Source organism: Periplaneta americana, chromosome 11 (genome assembly GCF_040183065.1).
Source record: "Periplaneta americana isolate PAMFEO1 chromosome 11, P.americana_PAMFEO1_priV1, whole genome shotgun sequence".
Lineage (NCBI taxonomy): Eukaryota > Metazoa > Arthropoda > Insecta > Blattodea > Blattidae > Periplaneta > Periplaneta americana.
This window is the reverse complement of record NC_091127.1, coordinates 86,019,002-86,037,174: the sequence shown is the minus strand read 5'-3', so window position 1 is coordinate 86,037,174 and position 18,173 is coordinate 86,019,002. Positions and strand designations below refer to the sequence as shown.

General features: G+C 39.9%; 1 protein-coding gene across 6 annotated transcripts in view; it reads left to right on the top strand.

Annotated features, from left to right (window-relative positions):
- The window catches only part of LOC138709175 (zinc finger protein basonuclin-2-like), an 893,892-nt gene extending 876,272 nt beyond the window's left edge, over window positions 1-17,620 (top strand). For all 6 annotated transcript variants that reach the window (XM_069839735.1, XM_069839738.1, XM_069839734.1 and 3 more), the window contains one exon: window positions 10,476-17,620. In XM_069839735.1, the coding sequence (XP_069695836.1) occupies window positions 10,476-14,573 (4,098 nt within the window). In that variant the 3' untranslated portion in view covers window positions 14,574-17,620. The remainder of the gene's footprint in view (window positions 1-10,475) is intronic.
- The last annotated feature ends 553 nt before the right edge of the window (window positions 17,621-18,173 follow it).

Here is an 18,173-nt window from a genome sequence, read left to right as displayed (position 1 = left end):
TTGAACGGTCTGCCCAAGGATCTCTTGCCCACAGGATGGTAATTTAAAATTTGGCGTGGAATTCTAGAACGAGGCATTCTGATGACATGTGATTTCCAGTTTTGTCTGTATTTCTGTAGGTATCCGTAATCGATTCAATTGATAATAATAATAATAATAATAATAATAATAATAATAATAATAATAATAATAATGAATCTTGGAGAATTGGCCCTTGGCTCGTTCCGTGGTCAGGAGTGAACATATTGAATCTGAATTTAGAAAATCACAAGTAGTGGGATTCTTTGGTCATGTTGTCAGTATGGCGCAAGGTCAAGACTTTAGACAACACAAAACTAACAAAGAATAGGAGATACATACTGTCAGTCCTTAATTAAGGAAATTAAGTATCTTCTTCCGTATTTGAGTGACTTTGTAGTCGAAATGATTGTACTTGAATAATAATACTAATATGTTAGGTTCACAGGACCCCTGCCGTAAAAGTTACTTTCTTTCTTCAATAATTTTGTCTTTTACAGTGTTTTACAGTAATTTCTCCCTTTAGTCAGATGACTTCCTTCACCTTTCTTTCTCTTTTACATGTTACTTATAATTATTATCTATTTCACTTGCTTTCGCCATTGTAGTCACAATAACACTGATCAGCTGGCTTATGGCACATTCAGCCTTATTTGCACTGCCAGTCTTGTGACAAACACCCTGCGCCATTTATGAGGGAACTAGAAATTAAACGAATTTAATCCTTTCTTGCTGTTATTGGCCTTACGACACCTATTTTCTCTACGGAAAAAGCTAATTTGAAAATCGCACGTACAGTCTTATGTCCAATCTTCAATTAGGCCTACCTCTTTCAATGAGAAAGAGACTTAGTGCAATGGACTTGAGGGATTATGTGATTGAGCGTGCATTTTAAATGGTGTGTAGAAATGAGACTCAGATCTGACATTTATTATTTCATTTTTATTCATCACTCTGTGAGCGATGTTATTGTAACACGAAATAGAATTGTAGTATCATTAACGGAGAGTTTATGAAACTCGGCACGTATATAACTGATGCTTGAAAGGTAATTATATGATGTAATTACAAAATTAGTATGATGACGGTTATTAAACTATATGCTGAGACTTAAAGGTGTAACAGAAGAAATATGTGTTAATAAAGTGTTTTTATTCTTATTTGAGTCTGGAAAAAAGGTTATAATAAATATAAACCTAAAAATAAATCATTCATATGTACTACACAAAACCATTGATCCCTTATGTATCAGTGGATGTTACTGTTAGAATTGTACGAGTAAAAAAAATAACGTGAGTGAGCAACAGTTTCAGACAAAGGAGCACAAACGAAGAGAATGATGTATATATAACAGGACTATAAAATTTTAAACAATCTATAATTATATGGTTTTCAGTCCCTTTCTTTTTCTTGGAATAAATAGTTTTATTTCCGGTCCACATTGGCACGAAATCCAGAGACGTTGCTCATGAATCCAGAAGGTCTAACGCCTCTAGGTTCAAGACATCTAAAATGCCGTCGGTATAACTTATTGTGTACTTTTTGCCCGTAAACTGAAATCAGAAAATTATAATATGGCAGAATCCATGTTAGCTAGCCGGGCGCATTGTGCGGGATGGCTAAACTTTGCAACTTCCAATGTTGCATAGAAAGCACAAACGTGAGTTAGAATTCTGCCCGAGACATGCAAGTTTGTCGGCCATCAATGTAAAGTATTGTGTTATATATGTTAGATGTCGTACTGACCCCTTGTCACGGGAGTTCTATCATTCATTCATTAATTTAGTGTTCTGCCCAAGGCAGGTCTTTCACTGCAAACCGACCTTTCTCCAATCGTTCCTATTTTTTTGCTTTCCTCCTTGTTTCCTCATATGATCCATATATCTTAATGTCATCTGTCATCTGATACATTCTTCTGCCCCGAACTCTTCTCCCGTTCACCATTCCTTCCAGTGCATCCTTCATTAGGCAGTTTCTTCTCAGCCAGTAACCCAACCAATTCCTTTTCCTCTTCCTGACCAGTTTCGGCATCTTTCTTTCTTCACCCACTCTTTCCAATACAGCTTCATTTCTTATTCTGTCTGTCTACTTCACATGTTCCATTCTTCTCCATATCCACATTTCAAATGCTTCTATTCGCTTCTCTTTACTTCGTCGTAATGTCCATGTTTATGCCCCATACAATGCCACATTCCATACAAAGCACTTCATTAGTCTCTTCCTTAGTTCTTTTTCCAGATATCAGCAGAAGATGCTCCTTTTTCTATTAAAAGCTTCCTTTGCCATTGCTATCCTCCTTTTGACTCCCTTTTGACAGCATCTCATGTTACTGCTTATAGTACACCCAAAGTATTTGAAGCTGTCCACTTGCTCTATTGCTTCATTTAGGATTCGTAAGTTCATCCTCTGTATTTTTCTATTTATGACCATGCTCTTCGTCTTATTTGCATTTATCTTTATCCCATACCGCTCACAGCTGTCATTTAGCTCCAATAGCATATCTTTAAGTATAGTCTTCTCTTCTGCTAACAACGCCTTATCATCAGCAAATCTTATGCATTTTATTCTTCTTCTTCCTCCTACTATCACTCCATCATATTTTAAAACAGTTCTTTACTAAATCCTCCAAGTAGATGTTGAACAAGGTATGTGATAAAGGACATCCTTGACGTACTCCTCTTCCAATTTCATTTCCTTCAGACATTTCTTCTCCTATCCTGACTTTGACTCGTTGTTTCATATAAAGGTTACTGAACAGTCTTCATATGACGTCATAAAATTCTATCAGTCTTATAGGCCAAAGTCTGACATAAAATAGAATAGAATAGAATACAGGCCTAATTTAGCCTATACCAACAATTTATAATATTACTTCCTGGTAGACTAGTAGTTTTCAATAGTTTTCATGTTTCAAACTAAACCCAAGTTCGCGGGTTCAAAAACAGCCATAGACAGTGGAATTTAAGGAAAACATATAACTATTCTTTCCTTCAGAAAGGAAGTAAATCTTCAGTCCTATGTTGTAGATTTAGCGCACTTGAAAATAAAGGATTTCAGTTAAGAGTTTTCCGCGATCCTTCTCGCCCGAGTTTTCTTTTTTGCTAGGACAGATGTCTCTGCAGCTCTCTGAAATTGCAACAGTCACTGTTCTTTTAATTGGGTTATTTTACGACGCTGTATTAACATCACAGGTTATTTAGCGTCTGAATGAAATTAAGATGATAATGCCGGTGAAATGAGTCCAGGGTCCAGCACCGAGAGTTACCCAGCATTTGCTCGTATTGGGTTGAGGGAAAACCCCGGAAAACCCTCAACCAAGTATCTAGTCCCGACCGGGATTCGAACCCGGGCCACTTGGTTTCCGCGCTCAGACGCGCTAACCTTTACTCCACTGGTGTGGACAACAGTCACTGTTGACGGAACAATGGAAAGAGAAATAACATCCGGGTGCTTGTGGTAAGTCTAAGATTTCTATAACGTCGTTAAAAGTTGATGAAGGCGTCAATAATAAATAATGTCTGGTAGGCTATATAGGAGTGTACAAAAAGTTAGCTGGATGACGTAAAATAATTCTAATCCGAAATGTGACCTTAATCTAAATCTTTTATGTAGTCAATAATAGAAGAAATTATTCATTTTCAATTTTTATGAATATACAAAATTCCACTTAGTGGTAAACTGTAATTCACCGACAGAGAGGAAAAATAATAATACTATAAAGACATCTTAAACGTTGATAGGAAACATTCGCATATCCGCCGAAGGACCAGCTGCTGGCTAACATTCGTGACGAATTATGCAAATTACTATGGTGGTGTTAATGACGATTATGACAATTTATCATATTAAAATGATTTGAGATTAATGAAGCACTGGATATCCTTTTCCGATGAAGAAAGGATAAGTTTTAAGTCGCGTATTGAGAAAAAATGTGCAAAATTCCACAATACTTTTATCAAATTTAAATTGTGAAGAGGTCTGGAGCAACTTTCTAGCAGGTTTACGCACGACCATTGCTGCAGGTCCCACCCGCTCACCACACCCACAACCTGCTCTGTATGTCTGACCTGTCCTACATTTCATTATCATCTTTTCATCTCCCTTACCTCACCATAACGATGTGCAGCTTGTGATGAAACTGATTTGCATACACAGGCAGAACTGAGGGAAATCTCACAGCAACCTAAATACGAAGTGACAACTAAAGCATAATCATTCTTCCCTATATACAGAAACGAAAATACGGTCTTTCCATACAACTGCTCCTTATATCTGCACAAGAACACAGGACTGAAGAAAATATAATAACTTACATGTTACGTGACAGCCATAGTCGTGGATTTGAATCCAGTCTAGAGCACAGTGTTCTGCTTAAGAGCAGGCCTTTCACTGCAAACTCATCTTTCTCAATCTTACTTATTTTCTGTTTTCCTCTATGTCTCCTCACATGATCCATATATGTTAATGTCGTCTATCATCTGATATCTTCTTCTGCCTCGAACTTTTCTCTCGTTCACCATTCCTTCCAGTGCATCCTTCAGTAGGCAGTTTCTTCTCAACCAGTGACCAACCAATTCCGTTTTCTCTTTCTGATCAGTTTCAGCATCTTTATTTCTTCACCCATTCTTTCCAACACAGCTTCATTTCTTATTCTATCTGTCCACTTCACAAGTTCCTATAACTTATATACAGTATAAAGGCTTATATAACAAATTCTTTCTTCTGTGTACCATGATTTTAATTTTCGTAATATTGATGTAATTACGGGTAGTATACATACAATATAGAATGTCAAAAATAATAAAATGGAGACCGAAGAACGAATTTGAAGTATACTGTATGATTAGTATGCTTGTAATGTTCGGGACCGATTACATAAGTTGACTGTAGCATGGTGCATAGGCCGGGGATGTGAACTAGTACGAGGGCATTGACTTGGTTCTGCGATCGATTACGCGAATAACAAGGTGTACATAAACAAATCTGGACAGCTCTTCAAATATTACATCATCATCTCTATTTCAATTATTCCACTTATATTTGCCTTCAACAATTAACTTTATTTTTTTCTTTAATGTATCATATCGCATTATATTGTACACGTTTATTGTATTCAGGACCCTTGTGGTCACTCAAATTATTTGAGCTGATGTCTATAATTTAGAGAAATATATACGCTATAGCATTGCAAAGGTATATTTTTACGACCTTTCGCTATGTGCAGAAGAATTATCATAGAATTATTCGTGGGTTTGAGTTTCCTCCTTTTTATTGTGCTACAATGTCTCTGTATATAATATCGCTTGTCACCTCGTATGTTTTTATTACATAATTTACATGTAATGTTCCTGCCATTCACTTCAAAACGCTCACCAAATTCCACTGCAAAAATATGCGCCTGAGAAGCTTCAACCTTCGTCATTATTATTCAGCAGGTACATTGTTTACGCAAGCTACGGTAGTGACTGGCGAACGGAGTATTCAGCAGGTACACTATTTATGCATGCTAGAGTACTGACTGGTGAACGGATAGTCAACTTGAAACCACCGTAACGCATTTTATCGGTCCCCAACATTACAAGCTCAATGATTAGTATAAGGTCCAGAAGCTAAGTTCCATTTACTTGCAGGTAGCACTGTTTTATATTCTTAATACCAATTTCAACCAGCAAATAAAAACTTCTTCGTACTAGTAACTATACAGGGCGTTTCAAAAATACGGGACATAATTTCAGGTATGTATTTCCCACATGTAGACAATCAAAATAGTTCATTACAACAATGTGTCCGGAAATGCTTCATTTCCGAGTTATGGCCTTCACAACATTGAAATTCACCGGAACGTTTTTCTTTCCGCAGCTCGTTGTCATTACAGAAGATGTTCAAAATGTCCACCTCCTGCTTGAATACAGACCTCACATCGATGTCTCATTGACCTGCGAACACGATCCCAAACTCCAGGTATATTGCGTATGTCCTCAGAACAATCCACAATTCGATTCCGAAGGGATTCCAAATCAGGCACCAGAGACGAATAAACCAATGATTTTAAATGGCCCCACAAGTAGAAATCGAGAGGGTTCAGATCAGGTAAGCGTGGAGGCCAAGCAATTGGGCCATCTCTACAAATCCATCGATCAGGAAACCTTCGATCCAAGTACCGGCGAGCCGTACGACTAAAGTGTGAAGGAGCGCCATCATGCAAGAAGTGAATGTGTTGACGATTGATCAGTGGAGTGTCTTCTAAAACATGAGGTATGGTGTTTTCCAGGAAGTTTGTGTACGCCTGCCCCGTAAGTCTGTTTACAAGTACATGGGGTCCAACTAATCGATCACCAATGATACCGGCCCACATGTTGAGGGAGAACCGCACCTGGTGATGAGATGGAACAGTTGCACGTGGGTTTTCATGCGCCCATACATGCTGATTGTAGAAATTTGTTATGCCATCTCGTGTGAACTGTGCTTCATCTGTAAATAATACTAAGGCAGGAAAGTTCGGATATACACACACTGCTGCAAGAACCACTGACAGAACCTAACTCGTGCAGGGTAATCTGCTGGTGACAGGGCCTGTACATGTTGCAAATGATAAGGATACAATTGATACTCTTTCAACAGTCTCCAGACAGTCGTATGAGGAACATTGACTTGCAATGCTACCCTTCGTGTGCTGATAGAAGAAGTCATGTTCACAGCCTCCAGAATCTGCTCCTGTACTTCTGGAGTTGTAGATCTTGGTCGTCCCCTTCCCAAACCAGGAGAGTTAAATTTTCCATACTCGCACAGACGGTAATGGAGACGAATAAATGTCTTCCGATCTGGACATTGTCGCTGTGGGTACCTCTCCTGGTACAAACGACGAGCCAGCGCAGCATTGCCGTCCGCCTTACCGTACATGAAGTGTATCTCTGCCAGCTCTTGTTTTGAATACATGTCGCACAGTCTAACGCCTACACAACACTGAATGTAACCTTCGCCTCGGAATGAACTGTCAGAGTGCCCTCTTAATGTCTCCTTTGACGGCAACGACCTGCGGAAAGAAAAACGTTCCGGTGAATTTCAATGTTGTGAAGGCCATAACTCGGAAATAAAGCATTTCTGGACACATATTGTAATGAACTATTTTGATTGTCTACATGTGGGAAATACATACCTGAAATTATGCCCCGTATTTTTGAAACACCCTGTATACAAATAATCTCCGCTTTATCTTGTGTGGAGTGTTCTACATAATTACCTAGTTGTAATAATTATTTCTTACAGGGATGGGCGCGGGCACTGCTTTCACTGTATGTGGGAACATTATGCCTATTCCTGATGTAAACAGTTTTAACTTGGGGACTTGACTTCTTTCTAAAATAAAAATGTATAATAAAACATAGACTCACCATTGTGTAGCGCGAAATGTTGTTTTAAATGTCAATATCTTTGAAAATTAGTTCTTACAAAATAGAGTCTATGTTCCTGACTCAATCTAATAAGATAGGCGGGTAAGTTCCATTGCAATTTTAATTAAGCCTTAGCTGTCAACATAATGTGCAAAATATATGATACTACATTACTAGTTGCACAAGGAAGCAACTTTTCTACGATTTTTCTCTTTGGCACATACAGCCTTTTTATGTCCTTTCTTCAGTTATAAACTGTTAGCCGGTGACTTTGCCTGGGTCAAATTCTTTCAGATGCGGCAAATCTACGACACGAAACCCCTAGCCTTACATTATACTGTATTTCTCCTAACGAAGCCACACTGAACATTTTCACTACCTCTTAAAATTAATTATTTTTGGTCTCGTTTGAAACAACGTAGGATAAAATGAGACGTGCATTAAAAACTATAACACTGAATATTAATCCAATCAGCTATGTGTTAGCATTAGTTTTTGCTATTGTACTTGTGACTGACATTTATATTTATGTCCGTTTTCTGATATCTGCACTCCTTCGATTGTCTAATAGGTTGTAATATGCGACAGGGAATGAGCGATTCGTTCGGCGTTAATAGCGGTACAATCAAAACTCTGATTATATAGTCATGGGAATAACAACCAATATTGCAAATAGTTTTTCAGTGTAACAAACCAATACAATTTGTGGTTATCCGCGACTTGTACGAACCGGGAAGCAGTGGTTTACGAGTTCGTCACTGCACGTAGTATGTAAATGACGTAATGATGCCGAGTTTCTCTGGAGTCCCGGCATCTCCCCGAGCTCTACGTGCATGTCCGTAGCGCTCACTTCTTTCCGGGATTACGTCTCCCAACCTGAGCAGACCCTCCCTTGTGAGTCGCAGGGAATAAGAAGGAAAGGATTTCGCTCTGCTCTTCCTAGTTCCTCGTGAATAATGGATTGCTACAAGCTGTGTACCTCAGAACCAGTGACGCATATACAGAGATAAGCTGGAGCCATCTACTTTCAGAGGAGAGCAACTGGACTTCGCTTATTCTGTATTATGAAGACATGTTAGGGATATTCTCCTTTTGTCTTGCAGTTTGTGGATATTATGTCTATATCCATTATACAAATAATTTAAATAAGCTACCGTAAAGGGGGGTGAATCCGATCAAAATGTTCAGTTTTCTAAGCGTTTCTACAGAAGTGCCGACTTAATTTTATAATCTTCTACTTTTTAGAATCCTGTGCACCGAATGTAAATTTCTTCCACTGTTTTCAACTTCACTTTTTAAAACTTTTATTGTTGAACGGTGTCACCTGAATAGGAGGGATTGAATCCGATCACGCATGTTTCTATCACTTAAAATCGGATATATACAACTGAATGTGTGAAGGCGATCACCAACTGAAGTTTAAAAATACGTTTTTAAGAAATAGAAAAAATTGCACACCTGTGTTATTTGGAGAAATGAGGATTCGCCATAGATTACCTGACTTTTCCTTACGGTTGGGGAAAACCTCGGAGAAAATCCAACCAGGTAATCAGTCCAAGCAGCAATCTAATCAGTGGCCGAGCGCAACTCCGGATCAGCAGGAAAACGCGCTTCCGCCTAGCTACGCCGGTGGCTATGTTTTTTGTTGGTTATTTAACGACGCTGTAGCAACTACGAGGTTATTTAGCATCGATGACACTGGTGATAGCGAGATGAAAGTTGACGAGATGAAGCCGAGGATTCGCAATAGATTACGTGGCATTCACTTTACGGTTGGAGAAAACCTCGAAAAAAACCCAACCAGGTACTCAGCCCAAGCGGGGAACGAACCCGCGGCCGAGCGCAACTGCAGATCGACAGGCAAGCGCCTTAACCGACTGAGACACGCCGGTGGCTGTGGCTATGTTTTAGATATCTATCGGGACTACTGTATTTCAGTGTGTTAGCAAATGTAATTTTTTTTGTATGTGTGACTTTTGACTTCATTATTAAAATAACTTATATCACAAAGTTCATTATATACGTATTTACATGTCTCTTTGATCGCATTTGGACTCTTGAAATTTTTTATAGCTTTTTAAGGTCCGATGCTAATAATAATAATAATAATAATAATAATAATAATAATAATAATAATAATAATAATAATAATAATATAATAATAATAATAAAATTATACTTACGGATATATATTTTTTTAAATTTATCAACTACAATAATCTTATTCAGAAACGCAAGTCATTATTTGGAGAATAATGATGTGTGCAAATGTCGTTATCGCTCACATCACCACGCGGAGATGGCCTTAAAAATCTTCCGGGTTCTGATTATAATTTTCAGAAAACAGTTGTTCAAACGACCTTTTACGAAGTCCTCCTTAGCTTCTACTACCAGCAGATTTACAGGATATCACCTTTAAGATGTTTATTCATGAGTCTAGAGACATTTTTTTTGTTTAGTCAACTGTCCGAACACAGGTCTGAACCTCACAAGTCATACCAACATGGCACCACTTTTGAGGCAACCAGACCAGGATATAATGGGGTAGCGTGGCCATTGTGTAAGCTTATATCTTATTTTTCGTTAGTTATTAAAAGTTTAAAATTATTTTTCCTTCATATTTATTCAAAGAAAGCTATTGGAACTTGGTCTTCATCACTTGTATCTTATAACCAATTTCTTATCTAGTATCGTATGTTACAAGCCTCAGACTTCATTCAGCAAGAACAGCTAGAATTTTTTAATTTTCATACAAATGACTTGAATAATTCAGTAGTGCCCGGCAAAAATGTCACAAGTCAGGAAAAGGAAAAAAACTGTCTTCACACTGGTTCATGTCGATTTGATTTTCTTCTGTATGAATTATTGTAATGGGAGAAATACTTAGGTCTTTTTTCCCAAGAGAGCAGATGTTCCGTAAATTAATAAGAAATGTTTGTGGAAACTGACTTATGCCACTTTTCCCAACCATTGCAGAATTGATATTCCAAAAAGTACACATATATATTTTAAGTGACATTACTAACATTTTATACAATATTAAATAGAGATGAATGGCTGTTTTAGGAACCCCATGGGGGAGTGTTGGACCGGTGGAATATCTGCAGCCCAGAGGAAGAGCCCCTAGTTCTACAGCAGTTCCTAAGGTTCGGCGAAACGAGGGCCATCACGCAGCAGTTGCTCCTCGCGCAACAAGAACTGAACCCCCCGTCGTCCACATCGTCCTCCTCGTCCAGTGACAGCCGCAACCTGGCGCAGGGATCCCACCTGCACCAACTGAGGATAGACTCCGACATAAAGAAGTTTATAGAGCGCACGAGCAGCAGAGTCACTCCCAGTAAGCATCAGGACTCAGAGGAACGAGAGAGAGAGCGGGACAAGGACAGAGAGCGAGAGAGGGATAGAGACAGAGAGAGGGACAGAGATAAAGAGCGAGAGAGGTCGTCAAAATCGCTACAACAACAGCAGCAGCAACAACAACCACAACACCAGCAACAACCTTTTCCCAACTTACAGCACTCCCACAGAACACACAAACAGAGAACATTGTCACCAAATAGAAGACCTTCCCCACCGACAACCCCAGCATCTCACCATTCATACCATTCACACCCCCTTCACCTTGGTCTCCATCATCCTACATCGCATCCTAACCTACCATCGACACGTCCACCTCCACCGCCACCTATGTCTCCTCTTCAGAAACAAACACCTATCAATTTCCTAAAACTGCCTCCCGGGGCGATCCCAGCCACCACAAGCAGTTCGACTAACGGACCTTGTACAACGTCTTCACCTCCCAGTAGCATCAGCAGTAGTCCACTAAGTGTATCGCCGCTCAACCGTCTGCAGAGTATGCAGCCATTCGACTTCCGGAAGATAGGCGGCATTCCTGGAGGGATTGGAAGTGGTCCTCGAGGCGGCAGTGGAAGCCCTGAGCTTCAACATCCACATGCGCGGAGGAGGATATCGGAGACTTCAGATACGAGTCCTCCAGGGCTCATGAATCTCAGCATTACGAGCCCCACCTCTCTCTGTCTACCACCGCCTCCACCTCCGCCGCCAGTCTCTACAACGACTGCTGCTCCTCCTGTCAGTTTTAGTCACTCAGCGATGGCTGCAGCTGTCGCTTCAGCAGGACCACTTGCTGCCGCCAGTTTGGTCGCATCGTCTTTACCGGGACTAATTTCATCTGTTACGACGCCCGGAAGCAAGTCTCCTTCTGCTATGGGAACTGATTTTATGAGCGGTGGAGGTAGCAGCGAATTCGGATCTGATTATGATGATGACGATGAAGAAAATTCGCATAGTGCTCTTAATCTGAGCAGAGACGGCGTAAATCTCAAACCCAGACAGCGTCACGGTCACATTCGCAAGGCAACAACACCCATGAAAAGACAGTGGGGTTCCGGAACAGAGCTTCCCCTCAACCTAGGCACTCAGCTCATTAACCCCACAACAGGAAAGAAGAGAGTGCAATGCAATGTATGTCTCAAGACATTCTGCGACAAGGGCGCTCTGAAGATACACTTCTCTGCGGTTCATCTGCGTGAGATGCATAAGTGTACTGTTGAAGGCTGCAACATGATGTTCAGCTCACGTCGATCCCGTAACCGACATAGTGCCAATCCTAATCCGAAACTCCATTCCCCTCACCTAAGACGAAAGATCTCTCCTCATGACGGTCGAAGTGCTCAGTCCCATCCCCTACTCATCCCGCCTCCATCAGGTCTGTCACTATCTGCGGCCGCCGCTGCTGCACTAAACCCTTTATCCTTCAGCCCTTTCCCTCTTCTGACTCCTCCCCCTGAACTTCGACATCAAACAGCAGCTTCGGCAATTTCATCCCTCGATCCTAAGCAGAGCCTTGACCTGAGCATGCACAGGTACGAGGAAAATCGAAAGATGGATATCTGCAACAATACCACATCGTCAGACGAGACGCCCATAGCGCTGAATTTAAATAATCATCACATTGATGATGACAATGACGATGCTTACGATGACGATGAAGATGGGATTGTAGTTGATGGTGGGGCAGATGATGATGAACCTGAAGGAAATGAAGAAAGAGGGGATAATGGAAGCCATGAGAAGGACGACGATTGTGGTACTCTGGTTAAACGGGTTAAACTATCAGAGTCTGATTTGGACGATATGACCAGTAATTTGGACAGCAATGAAGATTCTCTCAGTGTTGTAGATACTCACAGTCTAAAAGAGGAGAACGGAGCAGAATGTGCTGTTTTCGCTTCTAAAAGTGTTAGGAAACGAAAAAATCAAAACCCTACTCGATGCGCTATCCCGTCTATGATGGGACATAACGATCTCATATCCGATGAAGACTCCTCAAATGATGTAGTTTTCACTGCAGCCACTTCTGAAGAGAATGCTAGTGACATTCAGATGGAACACCAGCAGCATCTTCAGGAGTCCAAGCTGCAACAACAGCAGCTGCAGCAGAAGGAGCAGCAACAACAGCAGCCGCAACATCCATCTCCATCACAACATTCGCCTCAAACACACGTTATGGATCGATCCGACTTAGATGCTGTCCCAGAGAGCAGTAATAAAGTCGATGGGGAAAAGGAAAACTTGGAAGAAAAGATGGAGGAAGACCACCCTGAGCCGGCTCCGGCGACTGGAGACAACCAAATGGAAGAAGTACATGATGAGGTTAATGAGAAAGACAAAAATGAAGTAAAAGTTGAAGGTCAAGAACGAATGGAGGAAACAGAACGAGACGATTCTAGTGAAATTAAAACAAGTTTAACTCCTCTCATTCCAGCCGACAAGTTGAAGAGAGAAAAGTTGCTGTCTGAAAGGACTGAAGGCGAGGACGACTCCGCCGCGGCATCGACGACGGCGGGCGAAGACGAGCAGAAGGCAACCAGGGCGCCGAGCTCAGCGGGAAGCCACAACAGTGACGAGTCTCTGGACTCGTCGCACGCGTTGCGCCAGCTGGAGAGCCTATCACACGGCCATTTCGGCGACCTGATGCGGGGCGGGGGTCTCACACTTGGGCAATCCGCCTCGCCGCTCCTACACTCCCAACAGTTCCCTTCCCTGGGCTTTATGATGGGCACTGGTCCTCCAAGTCCCGAGGGTTCATCCGTTACGTCCAATGGCCCCGATTCACCCTCCGAGGACAACAGTCAGAATATGTTCTTCCATGATTCCGGTGGTTTTATCGGAAACTTGGATGTTCCAATTGATAAGGACAACCCTCGACGCTGCACAGCCTGCGGCAAGATCTTCCAAAATCATTTTGGAGTAAAAACACACTTCCAAAATGTTCATTTGAAATTGATGCATAAATGCACAGTAGAGGGTTGTAACGCTGCGTTCCCATCGAAGCGGAGTCGTGATCGTCACAGCGCTAACCTCAATTTACACAGGAAGCTCTTGTCCACCTCGTCGTCTGATAAATCAGGAGGCGGACTCTTCCTTGACAAATCTCCATTTGCTTCTTTAGCAGGTAGCCCTTCATTACACAGTGAGTTCCTTGCTCGGTTATACGCCGAGTCCCAGTCTCTTCCTTTGAGTCTTGAAGCATTCAAGAATCTTCCTCATTCCCATCCTCACCTCGGACCACCACCGCCTCCCGGTAGTTTGGCGGAGCAGATGCTTATAAATGGTGAACGACTGCCGCCTCCGCATCCATCGCTTTTGTTGCCGCCACTAGGCAGTCTCGCCGGCTTTCCTGGCCTCAACAACTTCACCAGTCATCTGTCATCACCCGCATCAGCACTGACGGCAGCAGCAGTGAACGGAACGACTTCTCTAAATGAGCGCAAGGACCGATCATCGGGATCCAACTCCCCAACGTCTCCATCGTCACCTCCCACGGATCGCGTAGCATCGTCGCCCAGTGCGGCACAAGGCAGTACGCCGGTGTCACTCGTGTACAGTGTCGAGGAGGACATGCCGATGCCGGACCACGAAGGATTCCTACAGTGTAACTTCTGTCGGAAGTCCTTCCCCGACACGTCAGCACTCAAGGAACACTATGAACAACTGCATCTTGGAGAGATGTACAGGTGCACTGTGCCAGGCTGTGACAAAGTATTCAGTTCACGTAGCAAACGAAACCTCCACAGTGACAACGAAGCTCTGCACAGTTCATCGCAGCAGCGACCGTCGACAAGTGAAAACTGTTCGTGACATAGCGGGGCACTCCTCCACCGCTATAATTCCCTGGTGCCAGCGTGGTGGTAGGCAACTAGTTTGACGCTTCATTAAACATTATTGCATTTTAATATATTTATAGAAAACAAGCAGCAATCAGAGTCTTAAATGTGTTCCGCAGCAAATGAAAGTCTGAACACATGTTGTCAAAATATTGTATTGTAACTCTTGACCATATTTTGAGGGTGTAAGTTCGTTTTCACGTTTGGGTGTCAGAACTTAATAATACCACCATTATAAGCAGAGATTTGTGTTAAAACTTAAAGTTTCTACAACATGGTCAGTCTCAACATCAGCGGAAACAAACTCAGCGTTACTCAAGGCAGACATATGTAGTGTACGCATGTTAAGCCCGATCAAAGTGCGCAGTAAAGTCTGTTTAACTGAATGTTTTTATGCAATAAGGTAAAATTCAGAGCTTCTTAGAGACAAATTCAAGGTTCAGTTCAGTAGCCAATTGAAGTCAGTGATGTTGAATGTATTGCAAGCTTCGGAAAATGTATGTTTTGAGACTATACACATGAAATACCATGGTCTTTGTACGGTAACTACAAAGTAGCTGTGATTGACTGGCATTGGAATGCAACGAACACACTTCACTGTTCTCACATATTATCCTGATGCTAAAGTACCAAGTGCAATAAACCGAAACTTACGACACCCAATTAAAATACATAAAACTATGCAACGTTGTAGAAGAGTATAACACTGTGTTCGCAACACTATCGTGTGTGCCTGATCTGTCTTGCTGTGTGCATAAGAACACGGATATCAACCAGATTATTTGTTACATCTCAAGGACAGCAACGCTAAAGACAAAATTTATTGAAAACAATTTATAAATTCTCTTTAAATCATGAAGCCACTAGACAAATTAAATGTCTTTTATATGTGTATAGGTGTACAGATTAAGCCACAATTTCGAATAGGAGGAAAAATGCTGGCGAATGTTTTCCACGCACTGAAATGTTTATGTAATACTGATGAGATGGATAATACTGTCTTATCGCTTTGTATACGACTAGTTTACTTAAGGATATATCTTGGTTTTTCGCTAAGAAAGTAAATAAAATTAGTCTAATATTGTAAAGATTCTATACAGCTCGAGTCGAAATATTCTGTCATTCATGTAAGATGGATATTATTCAAGTTCAAACCATGCTCACGCAAAATACATTTAATTTAGAAGTGATACTCATGAGTAAAGTATTGAACAAGTGATTTTATTTTATTTTATTGTGTTCTGTATGCGTATGGGTGTGTGAGTGTGTGAGTGTATGTGTGTTGAGGGTCTCACCGGTCCACAGCCGCAGACGTGGTTTATGCAATGTGAATATAGAAACCTCGCTTTTAATTATTGGTCTTTTACTTTGTTCCCTGATTTATGAGCATTGTAGTTAAGTTTTAAACAACAGGGTTTTTATAGTACCATACGTCAGTCTGAGGGGGAAGCATATCACATCATTATCTTCAGAAAAAAAGACAGTGCAATATCGACTGTTGGATTTGAGAAATGGGTTACCAAATTCAAACGCTTTCGAAATGGCGCTAGAAAAATTTCTCTTAAAAGACCCACAGCAGAAATTATCATTATAGCTATTTCTTGTATCAGAATCAGTTACATGCATCTGTTTTGTATCTAATTTCGTGCAAATCTTGCTTATTTCGTAAATCATGATTTCTATTAAAACGAAGTATTAGAGAGAAAGAAATTACATGAATTTATAGCCTAATATTACAAATTTAATCGTTAAAATTAATCTTATTCAGAAATATTAAAATAATCAATGTCTAAAAACGTTTAATTCAAAGAGTTTACTAAAATTCATAAAATAATTTCTCTATAACATTTGTCATTAGGTTAAAATAAAATTGAGTTTGTGTAAATTCTTTTTTGAACATCCTAATAATTTCATATCACTGTCGTTCTAAATTTTCGTAATTCTTCACTTTACCTGGATACAAAAAACGCATGTTATCTGTTCCGTATTATTTGCATGCACCTGTTTAAAAGATCGCAGAGTTAAGTGAATGAGTGTCAATAAAAATATTTCTGGTCTACTGATTTTTAATATTAAATTTGCTATTTTAATATATGTCTTCACAAATTATGAAACTATTCAATATTCTAAATCATAAACTCGGTAATTTCGCTTTTTAAGTATTACACTATTAAATTTCTTCCAGTAGTTTCTTTTATTGGTTCAAACTCTGTAATTTTTTATTTTATTGCAAAAAGGAATATATACCAAATCTCAATTTGATATTTATTTCTGTCAACAAATATTGGTAAAAATAATAAAATTAAAGCTTATACGAGATGAAAATTTACAAATCCACCCAACGGGTATTTGGATTTAAATGTCATATTTTTCATACCGGTCTGGTGGAAACGTTTTAAGTTTCGTATTTGTGCATTACCATGGATTCCTAAGTGTTGTAATTTCGTTGAAAGATTGATGTGTAACTGTAATACAATGACAAATACTGCAGCTGTGGGAAGAAGCAAGACAAATCTTCCTCACGTATTTCAGTTACTGTACACTATATCGAATTCGAATTTATTCGTGTATGACTGAAAATAAAACTAATTTGTATATAATGTAGGTACAAAACATACTGTACCATTAAAAACAAAAAATCATGTTTGTATAAAAATTCGTGCAATCGAAGATACTGTAATAATAGTATGTGAGTCCCGTTGCAATGTTCCTTTTCCTCCCTCCCGACTAAGACAAACTCGTTACTCAGTGGATAATTATTGTCATTAGGCCTATACCACAAATACGAAATTCCGATAATAAGTGTATATAATTCTGAACCTTATTGTAACTGTGCCGTATGTTTGTGATGCCAGGTACCTCCTCCTCCCCCACCTCCTGAATATCTCTGTGGCACTTAGCTCCTACTCCAGGTTATTATTGTTACAATGATAATATTATTATATACTACATGAACTGTGCTGTGACACGTAAGTTAAATGTCATCATTGTAAATAAAGAACAAAAATCATCATCTCTAAATTGTGTTGTAATTTAATTTCAAATCCTTTACACTGAAATTTTATTTGTCATAGAAAATTAACTTTTTCCTGTAGAATAAGCTTTTCCACCTCTATCACCTATCGTCAAAGATTGTACCTACCTGACAGGATGTCCTCACTTCTATAACAGGCCGACACAAGAAGTTCATAACGAGTGGCCAGTGTAGAACAAAACTACTGCTTAAACCTGGGAATACGGAGAGTGAGCATAAAATGCCTGTAGGTATATATATTTTTAGATTAAAATTATATGAAACTCAAGCACTTTACTAAATTTGCTATACTGTCAATGTGACATTCATAAATGCATGCAACTTTTTTTTTGTCCAATTTTGACTATTAAAGTTTTCAAAGCTATAAATACATTTACGGAAAACGTCTGCCTCTCTTGATAAATAATACGATAGGCAAACTATCAGTAAGCAGAAGATAATGTGACCAAAAGCACACGTTCAATCTATGATCACAGTTTATGCAAGCAACTCTCAGAAAGAACAGTTTCTTACGTAGGTAATTATCTTACAGAAACGTAA